This window comes from Trachemys scripta, chromosome 21 (assembly GCF_013100865.1).
Source record: "Trachemys scripta elegans isolate TJP31775 chromosome 21, CAS_Tse_1.0, whole genome shotgun sequence".
NCBI lineage: Eukaryota > Metazoa > Chordata > Testudines > Emydidae > Trachemys > Trachemys scripta.
Window position 1 is genome coordinate 6373208 of NC_048318.1, and position 20961 is coordinate 6394168.

Here is a 20961-nt window from a genome sequence, read left to right on the forward strand (position 1 = left end):
CCTGTGGCACCTTTGAGACTAACAGAAGTACTGGGAGCATAAGCTTTCGTGGGTAAGAACCTCACTTCTTGCATCTGAAGAAGTGAGGTTCTTACCCACGAAAGCTTATGCTCCCAGTACTTCTGTTAGTCTTACAGGTGCCACAGGGACCCTCTGTTGCTATTAAACCACTGTTCCTCTAATTCAGGTCTGCTTTTCATGGCTGTTTAAATAACCCGTCCAGGTGGTGGAAAGGAAGCTGCCAGGAAAGTGAGGGCATGGGGAGAGTGTCTTTTTGACAGAAAAGTAGCTATTGGATTCATGTTTCATTGGCATGGCTCCTTTGAACCCTGGGGATAGAATTAATTGGCTATTTGGGCAGCATTCCCTGTAGAAATAAATTTGAATTTACAATTGTCTGTTTTCTCAGATCTAAGTTCCTGGCTTCCAAATTCTCCAGCACATTGCCCGAGTCCAGCTCTTCCCCTCAGAGTGATCCCCACCTTGTCAACTCTGGATATGAAAACAGCAGGTGAGAACTGAGCGAAGGCACAAGTGAAGTAGTGAGGAGGCGCTTGGAGCTACTTAGGCCATCTCTACCCTACCACGTATGTCGGCAAAACTTCTGTCACTCAAAGGTGTGAAACATGTTCCCCTCCACACCTCTCCCCAAGTGACACAAGTTTTGCCAGTGACAGCAGTATGTCAATGGGAGAGCTCTCTCCCATCGGCTTAGAGTGGCTACACAAGAGATCTTACAGCGATGCAGCTGCATCAGTACAGCTGTGCTGCTGTAAGCTCTCTAGTATAGACATAGCATTATTCAGGAAGGGTGATTTCTGCCAGTCCCTTCTGAAAAGTCAAGTACTGAAAGTCAAGGACGTCATGAACGTGATCTTTTGTAATGCTTCACTTTCTTCTTGATCCATGAGGTCTCTAGATATACTCCTTCCGGTTCCCTCCTTTCTGTTGAGGCAAGCTAATATTTTAACACACAGACATCCTTCCTCTCTGTTGTTGTAATCTGTATGTTCATCATTGTTCACTCTCTAATGGATAAAGCAGTACTCCATAATGCAAGTTGAACAGTATTATTATATATCAAGGGAGCTAATCTTAGGGTTGTCTAGTCAAATCTGCACACTCCTCTTACACACTACTCCCAAGAAAACCACCAAGAAAAGCTGGATAAGAAAGTGTTGTGGTGGCTTTTCTTGATCTGGTCTGGTGGGGTCACAGACTGAATTTCAAGCTGTCAAGTAGCATTTAGCTATTAAAACTTGAAGATTGTTGAAGGTGGGGATGGATGAGGAAAAGGTATGTTAAATTACTGTAATAACAGACTGACAGGGAATTCTGGTAATAGTTTTTCTTGGATTTATTTCATTCCAGATAAACTTGATTTTGGGGAGAATGACCTGAAGGTGATGCTGAAGAAGCATCATGAGAAACGGAAACGTCAGCCTGTAAGACACCTAGGAAACGTGGGGCTGGGGATTACCTCTGTTTGTTTTTTAGCTTGTCCGTCAGCTGTAAGGTATAGTGCAGTTATGGCTAGTAAAATTATTGTAATTTCTTAGGGCCCCTTCTCATACAGCCCCTCTACTTTCCATCTGTCATATCTGCCTTTTCCCCACAATGAAAAGTTTTTACCTCTTTCAGCCCTGCAAAGTCAAAACAGCTATGGGGAGACCCAAGTGAAATTCTGTCCTTCCTCATGCATCCTCAGCAAAATTGTCAGCTAGGTTGTGGCTTTGGAATCTTTGAGGATGGAAGAAATAAAATTCATCTTGGTTTCCAAATCCCAGAATGTTGGGGAGTTATGGCTTTGCAGGTGTGGTCCCTGAAAGTGCCAGGATTGAGATGTCAGGAGTTAAATGTTTGAGTTCTAAACTGCAGTTTGATTTGGGATCCTAGGGAGAGAATACATCTGGAACTCATAAGGGCTTCGTCACTTGTCAAAGCATAACCACAGTTTAACCTTTATCATGCCCTACAGTTAAGTCTACATGGATATTTACCTTTTGTCTTTTATGCTGACATCTACAGAGGTCTTCTAGAACTCACCAGTGATGTGTTATGGGGAGACTAAATGTTGTTTGTGGACTATATGCCATGCTTGTATGAACTATATCAGGGGTAGGCAACCTATGGTACGTGCGCCAAAGGCGGCACGCGAGCTGATTTTCAATGGCACTCACACTGCTCGGGTCCTGGCCACCGGTCCAGGGGGCTCTGCATTTTAATTTAATTTTAAATGAAGCTTCTTATACAACAATAGTTTAGTTATATAGTATAGACTTATAGAAAGAGACCTTCTAAAAACGTTAAAATGTATTACTGGCATGCGAAACCTTAAATTAGAGTGAATAAATGAAGACTTGGCACACCACTTCTGAAAGGTTGCCAACCCCTGAACTATATCATAATTATATGACGGGGTGAATATGGAGGTTCCAGGGGGCTGCTTTGAGGTACAGAGTGTCACAAGGGTTAAGTAGTTTCCTCGGTTCACCTTCAGTAAGTTGAGTTGCTGTAGGCAATCCACAGATAAGTTCTCTGCCATGGCCTCTTCGTTAATTTAACACCCTTCCCTTTTTCTCCGGTGCCTCTTTCCCCTATCCCTCTTTGTCCTGTGTAGGACCACCCTGACCTAGTGACAGGGGACCTGACTCTTGATGACATCATGACCCGTGTGAATGCTGGCCGGAAGGGCTCCTTGGCAGGTCAGTGACTTGGGTGCAGTGTTGTCATGGGGATGTGTCCCTTGGGCTTTCTGTTGCTGCAGCTCTACAGAGGGAAGGAGAGTGGTTGGTTGTCCATCAACTTACAGTACAGTTTGTCTCTTACCAATAAACAGCTCAGAATATTAGGAAAAATAAACATAGCTATAGATTTGGGTCTGGAAAAAATTTCCTTTGTGGAAATAACCCCAATTTAATGATTACTTGGTAGGCTATTGGATCTAAATAGTGTAGACACAGGAGATTATGTGCACAAGAAAAGCTGAGGGTAAGTGCAATATGTGGCGTGTTAGATATCTAGGTCAGTGGTTCCCAAACGGGGGTTCATGAACCCCTGGGGGTTCATGAAATGTTACAGGGGGTTCTCCGGGGGAAAATTCCCTACTGGCGGACAGAGCTGTCCCTAGGGACCCCGGGCAGCAAAGGACCAATAGCCTGGAGCCCCTGGACTTCCGAGAGCTAAGCAGATCAAAGCAAGCATATCTATCACAATGAGGAGATTTCAACTTCAAGACTCCTTATAAGCAATGGAAAGGGAGGTGGATATTTTTTGCTGTTTTTAAAATTATTATGAAGAACAAGTTTAAGTTTTGTTGTAACATGCATTGTTTGCCTGGACTGCCCAAGCCCTGAATGCTTGTGTAGGAGGAATGTTTTGAGTTGGCTTCTTAAATACCTTCATGCTGTTTCGCATCTGATACTCCTTGATAAAACATAGGAGCCTTGTCTTATAACAGGCTTATTCAAAGTGCTACAAGCTACGAAAGTGAGATCTTGGAAGAGTGTTGCCATTTTCATAATGTAATAAAAATACTGTAATGATAAATAATAATTATTAGTGTGTAATAAGCATGTCATAAAAACAAATTTTATATTTCCAAGATCACTGCTTTTATATTTTATACTCAGGATAAAGGAGAAAATCGCTTGAAATATTCATTTTTAGGAGGGGGTTCGTGAGACTTGACATTTTAGTGAAAGGGGTTCACAGGTTGTTAAAGTTTGGGAACTACTGATCTAGGTAAATACACCAGTCCTCCCAATCTCAAATTTCCCATATTATTTAAACATCCCTTTCCCCAACTAAAGAGTTTCTCTAGTCAAGAGCATTGCACTGAAAGGAAGAGAGGGGGATTTCCTGTGGAATCTCCCTACAAATAATGCAGAAGATTGAATAAGTGCCCTGTGGCAATGACTGCTTATCTTGCAGCAGTTTTGGGCGAGCTGCTGTTATATGGGGATATGTGTAATGTTATACAAACACCTATAAAGATATAAAAATAGTCACTTGCTCCAAAAAGTTAATCTCGATTCCAGTGGAATAATTTGATGGTAGAATTAAATGCATGTTAAATACATTTCCAAATACATAATTGAGTATCTAGTTCATTTCCTAATGTTATACACTGAAATGTTTCACTGAGATTTGTTCGGTCTCCTTTTATCCAAAGCCTTGTTTGACCTTGCCATCATGAAGAAGAAGGTGAAAGAAAAGGAAGAAAAGAAGAAAAAAAAGTTGAAGGTGATTAAATCCGAGGTGGAAGATTTGGCCGACTCCTTTAGCAACGCTGATGGAATCCCCCCAATATCACAGGACCCATCTCCCATTGCTCTGTCAGCTGTTAAAGAAGAGTAAGTGGTTTCCAGAAAGTGAATAGAGGGGTGTGTGGGTGTGAAAGAGAGTGAGTGAGACAGGCTATATCTATACTACAAGCTAAGGACATGATTTCCAGCTCACAGACACACACTTGCATTAGCTCATTGAGAGCTAGCATGAGTATAAATAGTAGTATAGCCACGATAGCATGAGCGGCGAAAGCAGTGGCATGGGTAAGCCATGCTGAGCACAAACCCACCTGAATCACCTGTATGTATTTACATGACTAAGCTATTGCAGCTAAACTACTTTTTATACTCTCGCTAGTTCTCAACAAGCTAGTATCGGTAGGCAAGCTGGGAATCCCATGTGTAGGTCATAGTGGAGATGTAGCTCCAGATCAGGGAAGGTGCCTGCACCCACCAATAACTTTTTTTAAAAGGCATCTGCTGTGTTTAGCTTTCATCCAGACTGCACCCCATTGAGTGTGGTGCAGTATGTGCATTAGAGCTAATGGCCTTCCCTCAGAATCAGTCCTCCCTGTTACAAGCTATTTTATATAACTACAATTGTTAAGCAAAAATGGATAAATGGGGTGGAAATAATCCCTTATTTTGTCAGAAACTCCAAAATAATCCCCATAACACCTCGTTCTGGGAAGAAATGGGATGGGAAAGCATAGACCATGGTTCGAAAATGTGCCTCCTGCTGTGTGTGCAGTTCTTAAGGACCCCACCAGCAGGCCCAGTATAATCAAGTCAGGAATCCCAGTTACAACATGATTAAAAGTTGATTTGGAGATAGGGCACTGTGAAAATTTAAGTTCATTTGGTGCTTGGGACCTTACACCTGAGATACAGAGTTCATTTGGTAAACTGAACCAGGAGCATTCTTTAATACAGCTAGTCACAAAGCTTCTCAAGTCAAATGATGGTGGGGTTCAGTGGATTGACTGAGGTGCATTGGCAAAGCTCTGTACAGTTTCCAGAGCTGGAGTAGATGTGCTGTAGCTCGAGACAGAGGTTCATTGGTAGAGCTATGGAACAATCTTTGCCTGTACTGTGTCTGGCCCTAACCCATGCTTAGCAGCTCTTCACTCTTTCATCATTATTGGGGGAAAGTGACAGCTGTCTCCTTTGGTTACGAGCCTTTTCCCCTTTATAATTTTGGGGGGAACCATACAGGAGGCTGCTCGCCTCTGCTCCGTGCAGCTTGTGGTGCATAAGCTTATGTAATTATATAGCATTGATCCTCATTTCTGTTGAATGTGAAATGCTGGTAAAATGTTATTAAATCCAAATTATTTAACATTTTGTGTTTTTCTTCATTCAAAGACCTCTTGAAGAAATCAAGCCATGTCTTGGAGTAAATGAAATCTCTTCCAGCTTCTTCTCTCTCCTTCTGGAGATCCTCCTTCTAGAAGGACCTGCTAGTCTCTCTGTGGTAAGGATCTACTAATTGATAAGTCTTTGTAGAAGTCTTTCTAGACTCAGCAAAATTAGGGAATTTTGTGCTAGTTACACGTCCGTGATTCCACCCGAATCAAACGAACAAGTCTTTAGATACCCTTCTTGGTTTTAAACATGTGTTACATAAACTCAGGGGAAGTGAACTTTTGCATCATTCATAATAAATTTGAACCCATCTGACTGTAGAACTTCTCTCTCCCTTTCTTCCTGTTCATATATTAACTACAGATGAGGGGGGGAGCAACTTGTTTTTCACATATGCAGCCTTCATTCACATTGGTGCAAGAGCTTTCTCCTCTGCAGCTTCTGTTGTCTGACACATCCTTCTCCTATGTGTGTCTCTCTTCACAATTCAGCTGGTCACATCTTTTTCTTTCTTGACTACCCTTTCTTTCGCTCTGCTGTGTATTCTATTAATTCTATATATTAAACCTTTAGAGCTTGTATGAAAGACACTATAAATGCATCTTGTTTTCTTTTTCAGCTTGAGGATAAAGTTCTGGATTGGCAGTCTTCCCCTGCAAGCACTCTGAATAGCTGGTTCTCCTTTGCCTCTAACTGGTCAGAACTGGTTTTACCTGCTCTGCAATATCTGACAGGTGACAGCAGAGGTAAAACTCACTTATTCAAACTCCAGTACAAACAAAATTATTATTTTTAATCTGCGCTGGTCTGTATTTTAACCCCAGTCAGCAATTAATTCACAAAAGCACCGAGTCATTGCCAGTGTTGCTTGCACCTCTGATAGGGGTTCTGCAGCATAGTTCAGTGGTGTTGCAGTTGTTTTGTATCCTGTTACCACAGTGCTTGGGACCCAGCTTGGTTCCTGATCTCTTTATAAACTTTGTATGTTGAACTGAGTGCTGGTGAAAGGAGCCTAAAAGAGCCCTGGGAACTGAAGTTCTCTGATTATCCACAGATCAGGTACGACCTGGGTAGTGGCAGTGCAGGCTTCTTCCATTATCAGCCCTGCATTAAGATCCCAACACTGGGGGCACAAAGAGAGTTCAGTCTCCATGGCTCATTTGGTCCCTGGCTCCTTAGCTGAGGCTTCTAAAAGGGGAGCAGTTAGTATTTGTGAGGATGGTCTTTGCAATGTGGATTTTTCACTGGGAACTGGGCTGATGTTTCCCAAATTCATTTCATGTTGGCCAAAGAGCAGCCACTTCTGGTCACTTCTGGCCTCTTTTATTCTGAATAGGATTCAAACTGGCAATCTATAAGTGAAAGGCTCAGTATTCTGTTCTGATCTATTGAGGTTTCCACTGCCACCCTGACCTGCTTTATCAACTCCATATTGAGAGATGTAGTGACTTAATCTGTTAGAGTGCTTTATTTTTCATCATGAGACTAACTGCAGCTTGAAAGACAGTAGTAGAAGTTTGCATGTGTGCCTTTGTAAGGCACCTGTGGAACATGGACATGAAATGCCTTTGTCTCTTCCATTGCAGATGTTCCTTCCAGCTTTTCTCCCTTTGTTGAATTCAAGGAAAAAACTCAGCAGTGGAAATTGCTTGGTAGGTAACTTGTTTCATACCATTTTTTCTAAATAGTTAAGATCAGATGTTTTCTCCGGGTGTTTCCTTCCCAATTGGCTGCAGCTTTGAGAAATGAGAAGAGCAGCAATTTCAGTGGTCAGTTACTCTCTCTACTGTTAGCTATGGCAAGGCATCTATAACCTGCAAGCCTTACGAGACGGAAGTCTTGTCTGGGCCACCAGTAAAGACTCAATGATACACATGGGACAGCTATGTAGAGTAAGTGGCCAGAGGGGATGGAGCATCTTTCTTTGTGTTGTTGACCTTCACTTCCATCCTTCAAGCGTGACTAAAACATTTTTCGTGTTTGCACTTCCGTAGTGCCTTCCTCCCAAAGATCTCAACGTATTCTGTAGACATTAATTAAGCTCCTCAGTCCTCTGTGAGGCAGGTCAGTGTTGTTACAGATGGGGGAACTGAGGCATAGCTTGATAGATGCTTGCCCAGGGTATCAGTAAGTAAATGGCAGAGCCAGGATTAGGGTCCAGACCTCTTGACTTCTAGTTCTGTGCTCTAGCCACCAGGCAGAACTTCCTGTCCTTAACCACAGTGATTCTTGCTCATATTCACAGGCTTAAACCGATTGTGAGCTTTGGACTCAGGAAGGTACTCCTGCACTCCCTTCAGAATTTTGGCGTGGGAATTCTCTGCTCAGGGATTGGGGGACTGGGTTTCACTTTCCTGGGGTTCACTTGGAGCACTGAGAGAGGATCATCTGTCAGTATCAGATGCACTTATCCCACACAATCTTGCTTGCCATTGCTGAAGTTTGGGGAGTTGGATCTTGACTGTTATTGTCTTCCTTCACTATACTGCTGTACCCACCTATGGGATACCTAGGGCTTCCTGAACAGCCTGTATGTATTTAACTCTGGCGTAATCATGGTATGTATGGAGAGTGACTTATCTGTAAGTGGAAGTTGCTCTGGAGCTGAATGTATGCAGAGTGGGGGAGGTGGTGGGAACTGATCAGGATGCACAGGTAGGAGGGTGCTGGCTCCATAAAGAATAAAGAACGTCTCCTAAACATTTTTTTCTTCTTGGATGTTTTGTACCAGGCTCTTCCCAAGACCACGAGAAGGAACTGGTAGCGCTCTTCCAGCTCTGGTTGGAGACCAAAGACCAGACGTTTTTCAAGGTGAGGCAGTCTCTCCTTTCATAGCACAGATACCAGCGGGGTTGTAGCACAGATAATAGCAGATATCACAGGCTGACATTTCTCTTTGTTTCTTGACAGGAAAATGAAGACAGCTCAGACGCCACCACACCGATTCCCCGGGTGTAAGTATTTAGCAATGAGGCAGCCTGGAAGCCCAGGCCTGTGATGCCTACTAAAGCTGTGGGGTTCAGTCACCAGGCCTCTGGGCCTGAACCGCTGCTTCTGGAGCAGCCGTCACCACATACTGTCCTTCCTCTTGGTAAAGCTTCTGTAAGGGCCACTAAGTCAAGATCTTTGCTGATGACTTTACTAATGACATAAACAGACCTTTATCAGTAAGTCTTGCAGCGCCGGTACAGCACCAGGAGCATGAGCTGGACTCTGTGCTCCTTTTGTGCATTTCTGACCATAGAATCTTCACTACAGATCTCAGGTGTAGTTTGTTGTCCTGGCCAAATTCCTACTCTGGCAATTTAGTCTCTTCCTCCTTAAATTCCCCCTACCATTTCAGTTAGGTGGGAAATTCTTCTTTGCTTCTTGTCACAGATTTCTGTGTAGTCTGAGTGTGCTTTGTTAGACAGACGCTACATTCCATCCTAGCAGTAGCAGCATTTTGATGGTCCCTGTATTACAGATCATGTGCATTTCTGTAGCACCTCTTCCCTCGTTGTTTCAGAGCTCTACGTATTTTAAGAAATCTACCTCACAGGGAGGTTGTGAGACAAGTACAAATACTGACGCATAAATGGGGGTGCAGAGAGGTGACGTGACTTTTCCCACAGTCCAGATAGGATTTCACTGGCAGAGCTGGGGATAGGACCCAAGACTCCTGACTCCCAGAACCCTGCTCTAACCTTTAGATGACGCTGCTTTTCTGTGGATACAATCTGAAGAATGCTTTGAGATCCTTAAAGATGAAAGGCTCTGTATTATGTAGGTTCATTCAGAATCTGTTCCTCCTGTGAGAGAGACATTTGCAGGTAGGCTGTGTGTGGCTAGTCCTGCTTGATATCCTTTGGACCTGCAGTTTGACTGTAGTCACTGAGGACTGACACTAATCTTTGTTTCAGAAGGACTGACTACGTGGTCCGTCCCAGCACTGGGGAGGAGAAACGTGTTTTCCAGGAGCAGGTGAGGGGAGAAATCCACCCTTGTTTCAACGTGCATGTGCTTAAAAGTCATCTGGCAAGTAGGATAATTTAGAACAGGAGTCCGATATCTTCTGCAAACCACTTACAGTGAAAACGAGAACAATTGTAATAAATCTGTGTTGCCTTCATACGGGCTTCACAGCTGCTGGCCTAAAGCATGTTGCGTTGAGAATTGAGCCCAACGCTTTCAGTTCTACATACACTAGTGCTTCTCACTTGGGATAAAGGAGAGAATATATTCAAATCAGTAATATTAAGGCTTGCATCCATGTTGCAGCTTCCCACCACTTGAGGGTCACCTAATCGGTACTCTTGAGCAGGTCTGATTCCATCCACCTGCAGGCAGTGGAGCATGGTTGCACACACCAGGAAATATTCAGTGTAGAAGATGTTTGTAGTAGATGTTGGTTTCAATGCGTCTTACAGGCTGGCAGTCCATGTAAGGGCCTGTGCATTAGGAGAATTTCTCTTCACCTCTTCCATATGTAGGCTTCATATTCAGCTTGTGTTCAGCAGTGTGACGTGTATGCAGCGGGTCACTTTGCCACTTAAGGTGTGGTAATATGGTGGGGTATACATTCGCATGAGAATCATCGCCACCTGGATGTAATGTGGTTTCTGTCACCTGTACTGACTCCATTCACTAAACTGTAATAAGCTGGTGGAATTCACCTTTCATGTTTGGAATCTCTAAATGATTTGACGCTTGTGTAGTTGCTTAATATTTTGCCACACTTCACATTCCTCCCCCCCTTGACTCTAACTGGTTGTTAGATTAGCCAATTTAAACACAACACATTTCATTTGTATTAAAAATAATCCTTTGTGTAAGAGATGTTGTATTAAATTAGGACCCAAGGGCACCAGTTGTCAGATGCTTCAGTGAGAGGCTTAAAACCCCCTAGTGCACTTCATAGTGCATGGTATTGAATCATGGGAGATATTCCTTCCTGACCTGACTGGTACTGCCTCACACCCTGAAGGGTGAAATGACTATTATTCTTCATGCAAGTTATAGTGCAGATGCTCTGCTCTTTAGATACATGGCTAATCATCAAAGGTGCTAAGACCTTTTCCTTCACCATATACCTCCTGCTGAGCTGTGTCCTCTCCCATCTCCCCACATCCAGGAGCGCTACCGTTACAGCCAGCCCCACAAGGCCTTCACCTTCCGCATGCATGGCTTTGAGTCAGTGGTTGGTCCTGTGAAGGGAGTGTTTGACAAGGAGACCTCGCTGAACAAAGCCCGGGAGCATTCTCTACTGCGATCCGACAGGCCTGCATATGTTACCATCTTGTCTCTTGGTAAGGTGGCAGTGTCCTCTGCAAAATACAGCTTTTTTATTTAAAAAAATATTTCATACAAATTGCCTCACACAGCAAAATCTTAGCAGGAGGAATGGGGAATTGGGTGACATAGGCAAGGAAAAAACACGTTTCAGATGAGGAGCTGATAAGGAGCTTGGAGAGATTCAGGGAGGCTGTTCCAGATGGCAGGAACAGCAGAAGAGAAGATGTTTTTTTACAGTTGAGAAAGAGAGAGACAGGAAATGGGGAGGAAAGCAGAGAAGGAGAGAGATGAGGTCCTTGAGGCTGGTTGGAAGAAACCATGGAAGGTTTGGAAATGGGGAGAAGTATTTTGGGCTGGATCCTGATATAAAGGGGCCCCAGGGGAATTGTTGGGTGAAGTGGAGTGAGGTGTATGAGAAGGTGGGTGTCAGCATTCTGCACATGCTGGACTCAGGCAGTACAGAATAGGGACTGCAGAAGCCGAAGTGACAGAAGTTGATGGAAAGATGTGGAGTGGGGGTGAATCCAACTTTGTTCTAGAAAGCTGGCTCTTGTCAAATGCTCCCATGGATAACATATTTGACAGTGTTTCTGTTCTACATTTTTACGCTCAGTGAAGAAAGGGATATGGATCCGTTACAGATCAGTTCTTAGTTTTGGAAAGAGCCTTTTAGGAACTATGAGCCATGGGAATTTAACTCATGCCTGAATGCGCTATGGTACTGCCTCTTCATGAAGCGGAGTGTTAAGTCTTCTGGCAGAAGGCCTGAACGCTTAGTCCACAGTACAGGCAGAGATAGCCATGACTCATAGCTGCCCCTCCCTGTAATTACAGTTTGAAGACATTCTTTAGCAGTTGTGGGTTTCTGTTGCTGAAACAATCTCTATTGATTTACGAGGGAAGTTTCAAGCAGGAGCAAATGTTAGTGCAGAAGGTATTTTGCTTTAAACCATTATAGAAAGGTACATGCAGATTAGGTACAGCTCTTGGGCTCCGGGTTGCCAGATTGGCCCTCTGTATTGCAAAGTTTGGGTGCTGAAGTTGAGTGGCAGAGCCAGAATTTGCACCCCTGAGTTAGTCCCTCCAGCCCACAGGGGTTGAAGATGCTGCATGTTGCACTGGAGCTGCCCATTGCCATCTATGCAGCATCAGTATAGTGGGTTCTGGGAAGGTATCCATGGGAAGCTCTCCTCAGTCAAAGGAAAGAGCCAATGATGGGGAGCCTGTGAATAAGATGGAGAAACAAAACAAGAAAATATAAATTGAAGGGCTTGAAGACAACTGCCTAGATTTGCAGCTGGAGCCCTGACTAAGCCTTGTTTTCCTGTTATCTCAGTTCGTGATGCTGCGGCCCGCCTTCCTAATGGAGAGGGTACACGTGCTGAAATCTGTGAGCTGCTTAAAGATTCCCAGTTCCTGGCTCCCGATGTCACCAGTGCCCAAGTAAGTTGGATGAGACAATAGTCCATATAGGGATGGTTGCCATTTCTAACCCTCAGAAACCACCGTCCCTTCCTAAAAAATCCGCTGATGAAGATAGGCACTATTTGGTGATGGACATAAGGCCCGGTACCTTGTGGCTCATGGAGGTGGAAATGGGAGCTGTATACGCCATTTCATTGGGCTGCTACAGCACCCGCACCCCCTTTGGGCTTTGGATGGTCAAAATACAGCTAGCAGGCCAAATGTGGCCCACAGAGTTCATACTGTTCTCATCTTTGCTACAGAGCTGAAGGTCTCAGCAATGTGAAGCTTCATCTTGGTCTGGGTAGACAAACAGCAGCATAGGCTGGAACCTGTATTCTCCAAAAGCTGCACATCCTTGTTCAAATGAGGTTCGCTAATAATTGCTTCCATTTTTATGCCAGATAGGTTCAGCCTTTAAATTCCTGTCATTTGTGAACATGCCCATTGGTTGGGCAAAGTTTGGGCACGTTTAGTTTACTGTGAGTTCTGTTTTTCAGGTTAATACAGTTGTGAGCGGTGCCCTGGACCGGCTACACTATGAGAAAGATCCCTGTGTGAAATACGATATCGGACGCAAACTGTGGATATACCTGCACCGGGACAGGAGTGAAGAGGAGTTTGGTAGGTGCTTGCTGTAGGGAGCCGTGAAGCATCTGGATTGGACTTGTTTGTGACACTTGAAAGTTCTGTTTAAAATCTCTAGATGAATATTTGAAAGGGTTGGTGTCCGGTTAACAATGTCCTGGCCTGTTAATACAGCACTAGGGAAGCAGTGGCTCTGAAAACGATTTGGAGGTTGTGGCGGACAGTCAGCTGAAAGTGAGCTTCCCAATGTCATGCCCCGGCCAAAAGAGCTAATGGGATCCTGGAATGCATAAACAGGGGAATCTCGAGTAGGAGCAGAGAGGTTATTTTACCTCTGTATTGGTCACTGGTGTGACCACTTCTGGACTACTGTGGCCAGTTCTGGTATCCACAGTTCAAGAAGGATGTTGATGATTTGGAGAGGGTTCAAAGGAGAGCCGTGAGAATGATTAAAGGGTTAGAAAATAAGTTTGATAATGAGATTCAAGAAACTCAATCTATTTAACTTAACAAAGCAAAGGAGTAAACATGTAATAACAGGCTCTTCAATCTAGCAAAGAAAGGTATAATGCAACCCTTTGGTTGATAGTTGAAGCTAGACAAATTCACAATGGAAATATGGCACAGATTATTAACAGTGGAATAAGTGGAACATTTTACCCAGGGTTGTGGGTGGATTCTCCATCCCTGACAATTTTTAAATCGAGATGAGATGTTTTTCTAAAAGATCTGCTCTATGTATTATTTTGGGGCAGTTCTCTGGCCTGTGTTATACAAGAGGTTAGACTAGTTGATCACAGTGATCCCTTCTGGCCTTGGAATCTATGAAATACCTCTTACATTATTGGAAATTAGAAAATGTTAAAAATCTAATTTTCATTTTTCGTGCTGTTTATTATTTGCTCATCTTGGGTAATGAAATGAGTATAGTCGGTTTCACTTCCCTTTCTAGTCAGTTTCTGGTGTTTGACACCACACCATTCGCTGTTGAGCACTGATCAATAGAATAATATATCAAGTTGAAAGACTTGAATGTTAGTCCAGAAAAGTAGTGATCCATGTGCAAGAAGTGTATACAGGTGTACATACAGCTGTCGTAGATGCATGTGCAATTATCTGTGTTTTTGTGCACATTTTTTTTTCACATGGATTTCCATCATCGTGGCCAAACTTTCAGGTCTTTCAGTCTGATTTATTTTTTGTTGATTGGCAACTGACAACTTTTGATGTGGTGTCTCTCAAGACCAATCTAAAGTTGGTGAATGGCCAGTCAAGTCTGCTGCCTCAGTTTTTCTTTATTCGGGGATTGTCCCCCAATTGTTCCTGTCTGCAGAACGGATTCACCAAGCTCAAGCTGCTGCAGCAAAGGCCAAGAAAGCCCTCCAGCAGAAACCGAAACCTCCAGCCAAGATAGTAAGTTGCTTTGTGCAAGTGTGTGGTACAAAGAATACAGGGGATAGGATGGCTTTGGGAGTGGGACACTGAACTTTTCAGCTTGAGGCTGTTGGTTCAAATTCAGTCCACATTGATAGGTCTTCAAATCATTACCATCTGTTGGAGTTACATTCACACATAGAGAATGAATTGGTGAGTCTCAGTCCAGTTCCCAGTGGACAATTGTCCATGCTACAAAATCCGCACCACAGTGGGTGCTAATAGTCATCGGTGGTGGTGGGCTCAGCAGAGAGGCCAATGAAATGGAATTATACATCCTTCCCTAGGTTGAGGCTCATTGGCAGATGGTGTGTATGACGCTTGTCCTGCCATTGTCCATGCTGTACTTGAGCTCTGGTTAAATAGAGGACTTCGTTCTCCAGGGCTTCCACTCCAGCATTTTTGATTAGCACTGAATAATTTTTGATCAAAATTATTTCCAGGTAGCGAACTAGCCAGTTGGCAGCGGGAGATATGAGATAGTGGAAATAGGAGACGAAGAAATCTGCATACATCCACTACTACTGAAATGCAGTCACCCCTGAAAGCACCAGTAGCCAAACTGCTGCCGTCACCCTGTGCCACATTGAGAAGGGAGGAGAATCATTAGCCTCTAACCCCAAGGTCCTGCTTTTGTGGAAGGTGCTTTAAGGGCTCATTTACGTCCGCACAGAGAAAAGTGCCTCCATTTTTAAGGTCTCACCCACGATATCCCTGCGCAATGAACTACTGCACTTGTTTCCATAAGGCCCCTCACTCCAGTTGTGCTTTTGTTGCAGAAGTCTAGTAGCAAGGAGAGTTCAGTGAAAGTGTTCCCCAGCAGCACTTCAGAGCCAAGCCAGCTGAGCCTCAGTGACTCCAGCATGCCACCAACCCCTGTGACGCCAGTGACGCCCACCACACCGGCCTTGCCGGCGACACCCATTTCACCTCCTCCAGTCTCTGTGGGTAGCAAGACTGTTCCAAGTGTTGGACCGGAGCCAGCTAAGCCAAACCAAAGGTAATGCTTCCCCTGCGCTCCTTTGTGTTCCAGTATCGGCAGAGAACAAGTTCAATGCATGAACTGTGGGCACTGTCGGTCTCTCTTGTTGTCTTTCTTTATAGCTTCATTAACCCACTGACTTTCCATTTCTCCATAGCCTTCTCTTGGTGTCATCTCCTCCCATGCCCCAGCTGGGGACACTGCTCTCCACAGGTCAGAGTGCACAGACGCAGGCTGGGCCACAGCCGCCTCCAACCAGGGTGGTAAGCCATACTGCCGCCTCCTCAGGACTCCCGCAGGTCCGAGTGGTCACTGCGCAGTCCAGCCTCCCACCTGTGTCTCAGCAAACCCCAGTGGTAACGCAGCAGCAGCAACCTGCATCGGTGTCTCAGATCCGTGCTACAGCCACACAAACAAAAGTACCACCGCAGGTGAGAATAGCCATGTAGAAATGGTGAGCCAGCTCTCAAGTACTCTTCACCCTGATAGATCCCGTAGCACTCTGGAGATGACATATATATATAAATCACTCACCAACTGCTAATAAGCAATCTCATCTGAGGTGAAGCGTACCAGCCATGCTAGACCAGCACCTCTGCATAACAGTCTTAGTATTATTTATCACTCACTTATACGGCACCATAAATTTACATAGAAGTTTACAAACATAAAAGACCCAAAGCACTTACAGTCCAAGATAGACAAGTCAAATGAAGGAAAGAATAGAGCAGAAGTTCAAGAAAGGTGGGAGGAGAAGGCTTCCTGGAAGAAGTGGGTTTTAAGGAGGGATTTAAGAGGCACTTAGAAGAGGGGAAACTGTTTCAGGGCTAAGAGGCAGCACAGTACAGAGAGAACAAAACTGGCAATGGGAAAATATAGAGGGAAGTAGATAGGTGAGAAGAAAAAGCAGGAGACACAAGATTGTTTAGGGAGCTGGAGTTAACATGTGAGACCCTTGTGTTTAGTGCAGTAAGTGGCTTCCTGTCTGTGAGGGGATTCAGATTAAATATGGCTGATATGCTCAGTGACAGGAGAGGAAAGTGAGGTTAGCAGCAATGTTTGGTTTAGACTGGAGGTTACAGAAAGGAGAAATAGGGAAGCCAGAAAGGAGATGATTACAGTGATGAATGATGGCTAAGCTCTTTTGGGCAGCAGACAGTCGTCTTGTTCTGTTTGCGCAGCACCTAGCACGATAGGGCTCTGATTCCTGGCTGGGGCTGCTAGGTGCTGCTGCAATACAAATTATTACTAAGTGGTAAAGTAAAGAGAGGACAAAACCTTTAGCAGTGGAGGCTGTAGGCAAAGGGAAGACTTTCATTATAATGAAGTGGTAATGGAGCTTAGCAAAGGAACTGGATATAGGGGGAGGAGGAGGAGAGGAATCACTGATAATAAGGTTATGAGCCTAGGAGGCAGAAGGTAGTGGACTATCAATGAAGGTAGTGAATGGGAGTGGATCAGGAGGGAGGATGTTAAATTCAGTTCTGCAGAAGATGAGTGTGTGGCAGGATGACCATGAGCAAATGTCAGGGGAGAGCAGAAGATGTTGGTCTGGACAGAAGGGCGTGCATCTGGGGACAGAGTACATAGAAGAGAGCACCTCTGAAGTTATGGGGTCAGGTTTTTTGTTGGGCAACATTAACTATACCTGGTTTGAATTTGGCTAGGTCAGCAGGCTTGACGCTTTTTCTTGTAAAAAGAGCCACGTGATTTTTTTTACTACGTGATCAGGGCCCTTAGAAGGATGGATTAACCTACTCAGAAGTTACCCAAGGAAAAATTGACACTGACACAAGCCACTGCCTGCACCCGATCCCCAACCTTGGAGTATGGGCACCAGCCTGTTTCAATGGGGTGAAACTGTTGTAGGTACAAATTTGTGGTCCAATAAACTTGGCAGCACACACCTTTGCCAATAAGGGTTTGGGGTAGCTGTGTTTCCAGACCTTAAAGAACCGTTTCAAGGAGGGACATGACAAGTGGAGGCATATGAGTCAGGGCAGGGAGAAGGGTCCCAGGCCTCTTGGACAGTGTGCCGGCAAGAAGGGCACAATGGGGAAGTGAATGTCTTGCCTGCGACCATGCGTCTTTTGCCTTCACTTTTTACATTAGGCTGTTATGACCGTACCAGTGAAAGCCCAAACCAGCCCAGTGCAGGTGCAACGGCCAGGCGCATCTGTGACAGGACAGGCAGGTATCGCTGTGACAGCACTCTCTGCGGCGTCCAGCCCCACTGCAAAGCCAGTAACCAGCTCTCCAGGCAGCTCTGCACCATCCTCCTCCTCTTCCACCGCTGTCATCCAGAACGTAGCTGGCCAGAATATCCTTAAGCAGGTGAGAGGCACAAATGGGGAGCTGGACTGTGAGTCACTCTTCTATTCCTTGTGGCTTAACAGAGAGCTTAGGTGTCCAGCTGTGAAAGGCTCGTGGAAAACTACAGCAAGTCCATTACTGCTGGAAGGTTTTGTTGCCCATGCAGGTTCAGGCAGTTGAAGGCTTGCTGTATTTGGACCACGTTTTCAAATTCCAGTGTATGCCGTTGGTCACACTGCAAGTGTAAATGTGGGATGTGCGTGTGTGGAACATGCAGACACCAAATGGACATTTTTGACCTCTTTGGTTACCAGCCCGGTAGGCTTGGATATTTCTTCCCCAAGCTTGACTGAAAGGGAACTAGTATCTATCATCCCTCAATCTCTTGTGTGGTGTGTGAGGGGAGGAAAGAGGTGCCAGCTAATGAGTCATCGACCCCATTTCCAGCAGCACAGTGATCTCTAGAATCTTTGTTGGAGAATTGGTTCAGTTCTGATGGGGAAGAGGTAAAAAGAGCAGCATCTGCTGAGCAATATCAGCCTGTTGGGAAGTTTTGTTTGTGTCCGGCTGCGTCTTGGGCCATTTCCTCACTGGATGTAACATGATTGTACCTCTTTGGTCTTCCAGGTGGCTATTACAGGGCAACTTGGCATGAAGACCCAGGCTGGAAGTGGCATCCCACTCACAGCTGCTAACTTCCGGATCCAAGGCAAGGACGTGCTGCGCCTGCCTCCCTCTTCCATCACCACGGATGCCAAGGGACAGACTGTGCTGCGCATCACCCCAGACATGATGGCCACCCTTGCCAAGTCTCAAGTCACCACAGTCAAATTGACTCAGGACCTCTTCACAGCAGCTGCCGGAAGCAGCACTAGCGGGAAGGGCATCTCTGCAACTCTGCACGTGACATCCAATCCTGTCCAGTCTGCTGATTCCCCAGCCAAGACTAGCACAGCCACTTCTGCTTCTCCCAGCCCTGCTGGGACCACGGTGGTTAAAGTGACACCTGACTTAAAGACTGCGGAGTCGACCAGTTCAGCTTTCAGACTGATGCCCGCTCTGGGCATGACGATGGCAGACCAGAAGGGCAAAGCCATTACTACAGTGGCATCCACTGAGGCTAAGCCAGCTGCCACCATAAGAATTGTGCAAGGACTGGGGGTTATGCCACCAAAACCAGGGCAGACTATTACTGTAGCCACTCATGCCAAGCAAGTGCCCTCTTCCTCTTCAGTGAGCATGCCTGGCACAGTTCATACCTCAGCTGTTTCTTTACCAACCATGAGTGCTGCGGTGTCCAAGGCAGTTGCTGTGGCCTCTGGGGCAGCTGGCACTCCCATAACCATAGGAACAGGAGCCACTGCTGTGCGGCAGGTACCCGTGAGCACCACAGTCGTATCTACATCCCAGGCGGTAAGTAACTCATGCTGTCTCTTGTGGTTGGGGGAGAGGGGATAGTCTCATTTCCTCTTTCTGCTGAAACATCCCAGATCCCTCTTAATTAGGGCACTAGCTGATTTTAGAACATAGAGCATTGAAGGACTAACCAGCTCATAAGAGTTACACCGTGACTGCTAAGAAGCATTGTGCCAGAAAGAGGGGTGGCTTCTGGCCACTAGGAGGCAGGTTCAGTTAGGTCATTTGCCCCCACTGCTGGTTCCCAACCCTCTCCTCAGGCCAGGAACCTGTAGGTTAGAATTGGGTGAGAAGCAGGAAGGCACCCTCATTTGGTAAGTGTGTGGGTTATGGAGTAAGATTTACGAGTAAGATTTACCCATACCAATGGTCAGAGCTTCTGTTTCAAGGGGAGGGAGATGGGAGCTGAATTTACTTTCCTCTTCCCATTTCAACAAAGAACTGTTTTAATGATCGGGTCTCACAAGTCTACCCTACCTGGGAGCTCAACTGTAGAAAAGTGGATACAAGTTTATAAAGTGTGCCAGTAACAAATGTTGATGGGAAAAGGTACAAAAGGGAGTCAAGAGACTAAGGATGAATCTGCTAAACTGTTTCTAAGGATAACCCATCTATGGCTGCAGTTTATAGTCTCTTTTTTCCATCCCACCCTGTCCCAGATAGGTCACCTTAGTCTGGACAAAATCCAGAGCCAAGGTGGGCTGCAGGGAGAAGACTTGATGCTGATTTCTCCAAATTGTCAGCACATTATTCAATTTATTGATTGTCAGCCCCAGCAAAATATCCTCATCCAGATGGCAAGCAAGGCCCCATGTACTCTGCAAGATGGATGGAAATTATGTGGCAAGATCCCTGGATTCTGCAGCCCACCAGGGCAGCAGGCTGGAGATGCTGTGTTAGCTTTCGATAAACTGAAAAATTTGAGGTTTTCACTGAAATCAATATGAAAAGGAATAATCCAGTCACTGCAGTTTTCCATCCTGTTTAATTTCATATTCAATTCAGTATATTTTATGCTGCCCTACAAAGTTGAATTTTTAATATGCTAAAGAATTTTATGTAAAAGTTGCATAATTATTATAGAAGCTGTTGCAGAAGCTGAAGATTGGGCAGCTGGGTAAGGTAGGGTACAGATGGGGTTGTCGGCATCAGAGGCGGTGTGAGAGACAGTCTGTGTGACAGTCCCTGTTACCTGGATGTTAAAATGATCAGCAGTGAAATAATAAGTAGATTTGACAATGAAATTGGCACCTTTAAATTCAACATTAATTCTTTACTGAGGTGAATGGGGGCAGTTTGCAGGCTCTCTGCAGACTCCGGCAGATGTCACTGCATTTGTGTATTTTTGGTTCATGTTTGGAAAGCTTTCTTTGCAACCGTAAGGGCTAGAAACCTGGCTTGTAGTATAAAATGTGATTGTGCAGCTAATACCATGGCTGCAGAACCTTGAAATATGCTAGACCTTGGCTAAAAGCTGCCTTCAAACACTGATGGAAAGTGTCTTCCTTCTCTTGTTAAGATAAGTTTTCTCTATGACAAGTTTGTCACTACTACAGTAGTGGCATAAAATTCTACATCTTGTTGCTCAGCCATACAAGCCACTTTTGCACCTGATAGGATTCTCTGGAACATTTACCTCCTGGAATGGTGTCAGCTTTGGAATTTCATGGGGTGCTGCCTGTGTTGAGCTGGGAGTTTAGTAAAAGTTAACGCCGGCACTTCTTGTTTTTTAATGCCCAAAGATGAGCACCTAAAACTATGTCTCAATAAAGGCAGCTAAATAAGTGGTCTGATAACTTCAGGCTCCCAAGCTGCAAATGTTAACCAAACAACCCT

General features: G+C 44.9%; 1 protein-coding gene across 4 annotated transcripts in view; it reads left to right on the forward strand.

Annotated features, from left to right (window-relative positions):
- NFRKB (nuclear factor related to kappaB binding protein) overlaps positions 1 to 20961 on the forward strand; it is a 33603-nt gene that overhangs the window by 8334 nt on the left and 4308 nt on the right. For 3 of the 4 annotated variants that reach the window (XM_034754596.1, XM_034754594.1, XM_034754595.1), the window contains 18 exons: positions 410 to 511; positions 1372 to 1445; positions 2621 to 2705; positions 4175 to 4355; positions 5655 to 5763; positions 6274 to 6400; positions 7241 to 7306; positions 8386 to 8465; positions 8565 to 8608; positions 9557 to 9617; positions 10768 to 10942; positions 12265 to 12371; positions 12893 to 13016; positions 14314 to 14393; positions 15194 to 15414; positions 15554 to 15827; positions 17509 to 17730; positions 18337 to 19122. In XM_034754596.1, coding sequence (XP_034610487.1) covers positions 410 to 511; positions 1372 to 1445; positions 2621 to 2705; positions 4175 to 4355; positions 5655 to 5763; positions 6274 to 6400; positions 7241 to 7306; positions 8386 to 8465; positions 8565 to 8608; positions 9557 to 9617; positions 10768 to 10942; positions 12265 to 12371; positions 12893 to 13016; positions 14314 to 14393; positions 15194 to 15414; positions 15554 to 15827; positions 17509 to 17730; positions 18337 to 19122 — 2918 coding nt within the window. The remainder of the gene's footprint in view (positions 1 to 409; positions 512 to 1371; positions 1446 to 2620; positions 2706 to 4174; positions 4356 to 5654; positions 5764 to 6273; positions 6401 to 7240; positions 7307 to 8385; positions 8466 to 8564; positions 8609 to 9556; positions 9618 to 10767; positions 10943 to 12264; positions 12372 to 12892; positions 13017 to 14313; positions 14394 to 15193; positions 15415 to 15553; positions 15828 to 17508; positions 17731 to 18336; positions 19123 to 20961) is intronic. The other variant, XM_034754597.1, reaches the window with a different exon arrangement.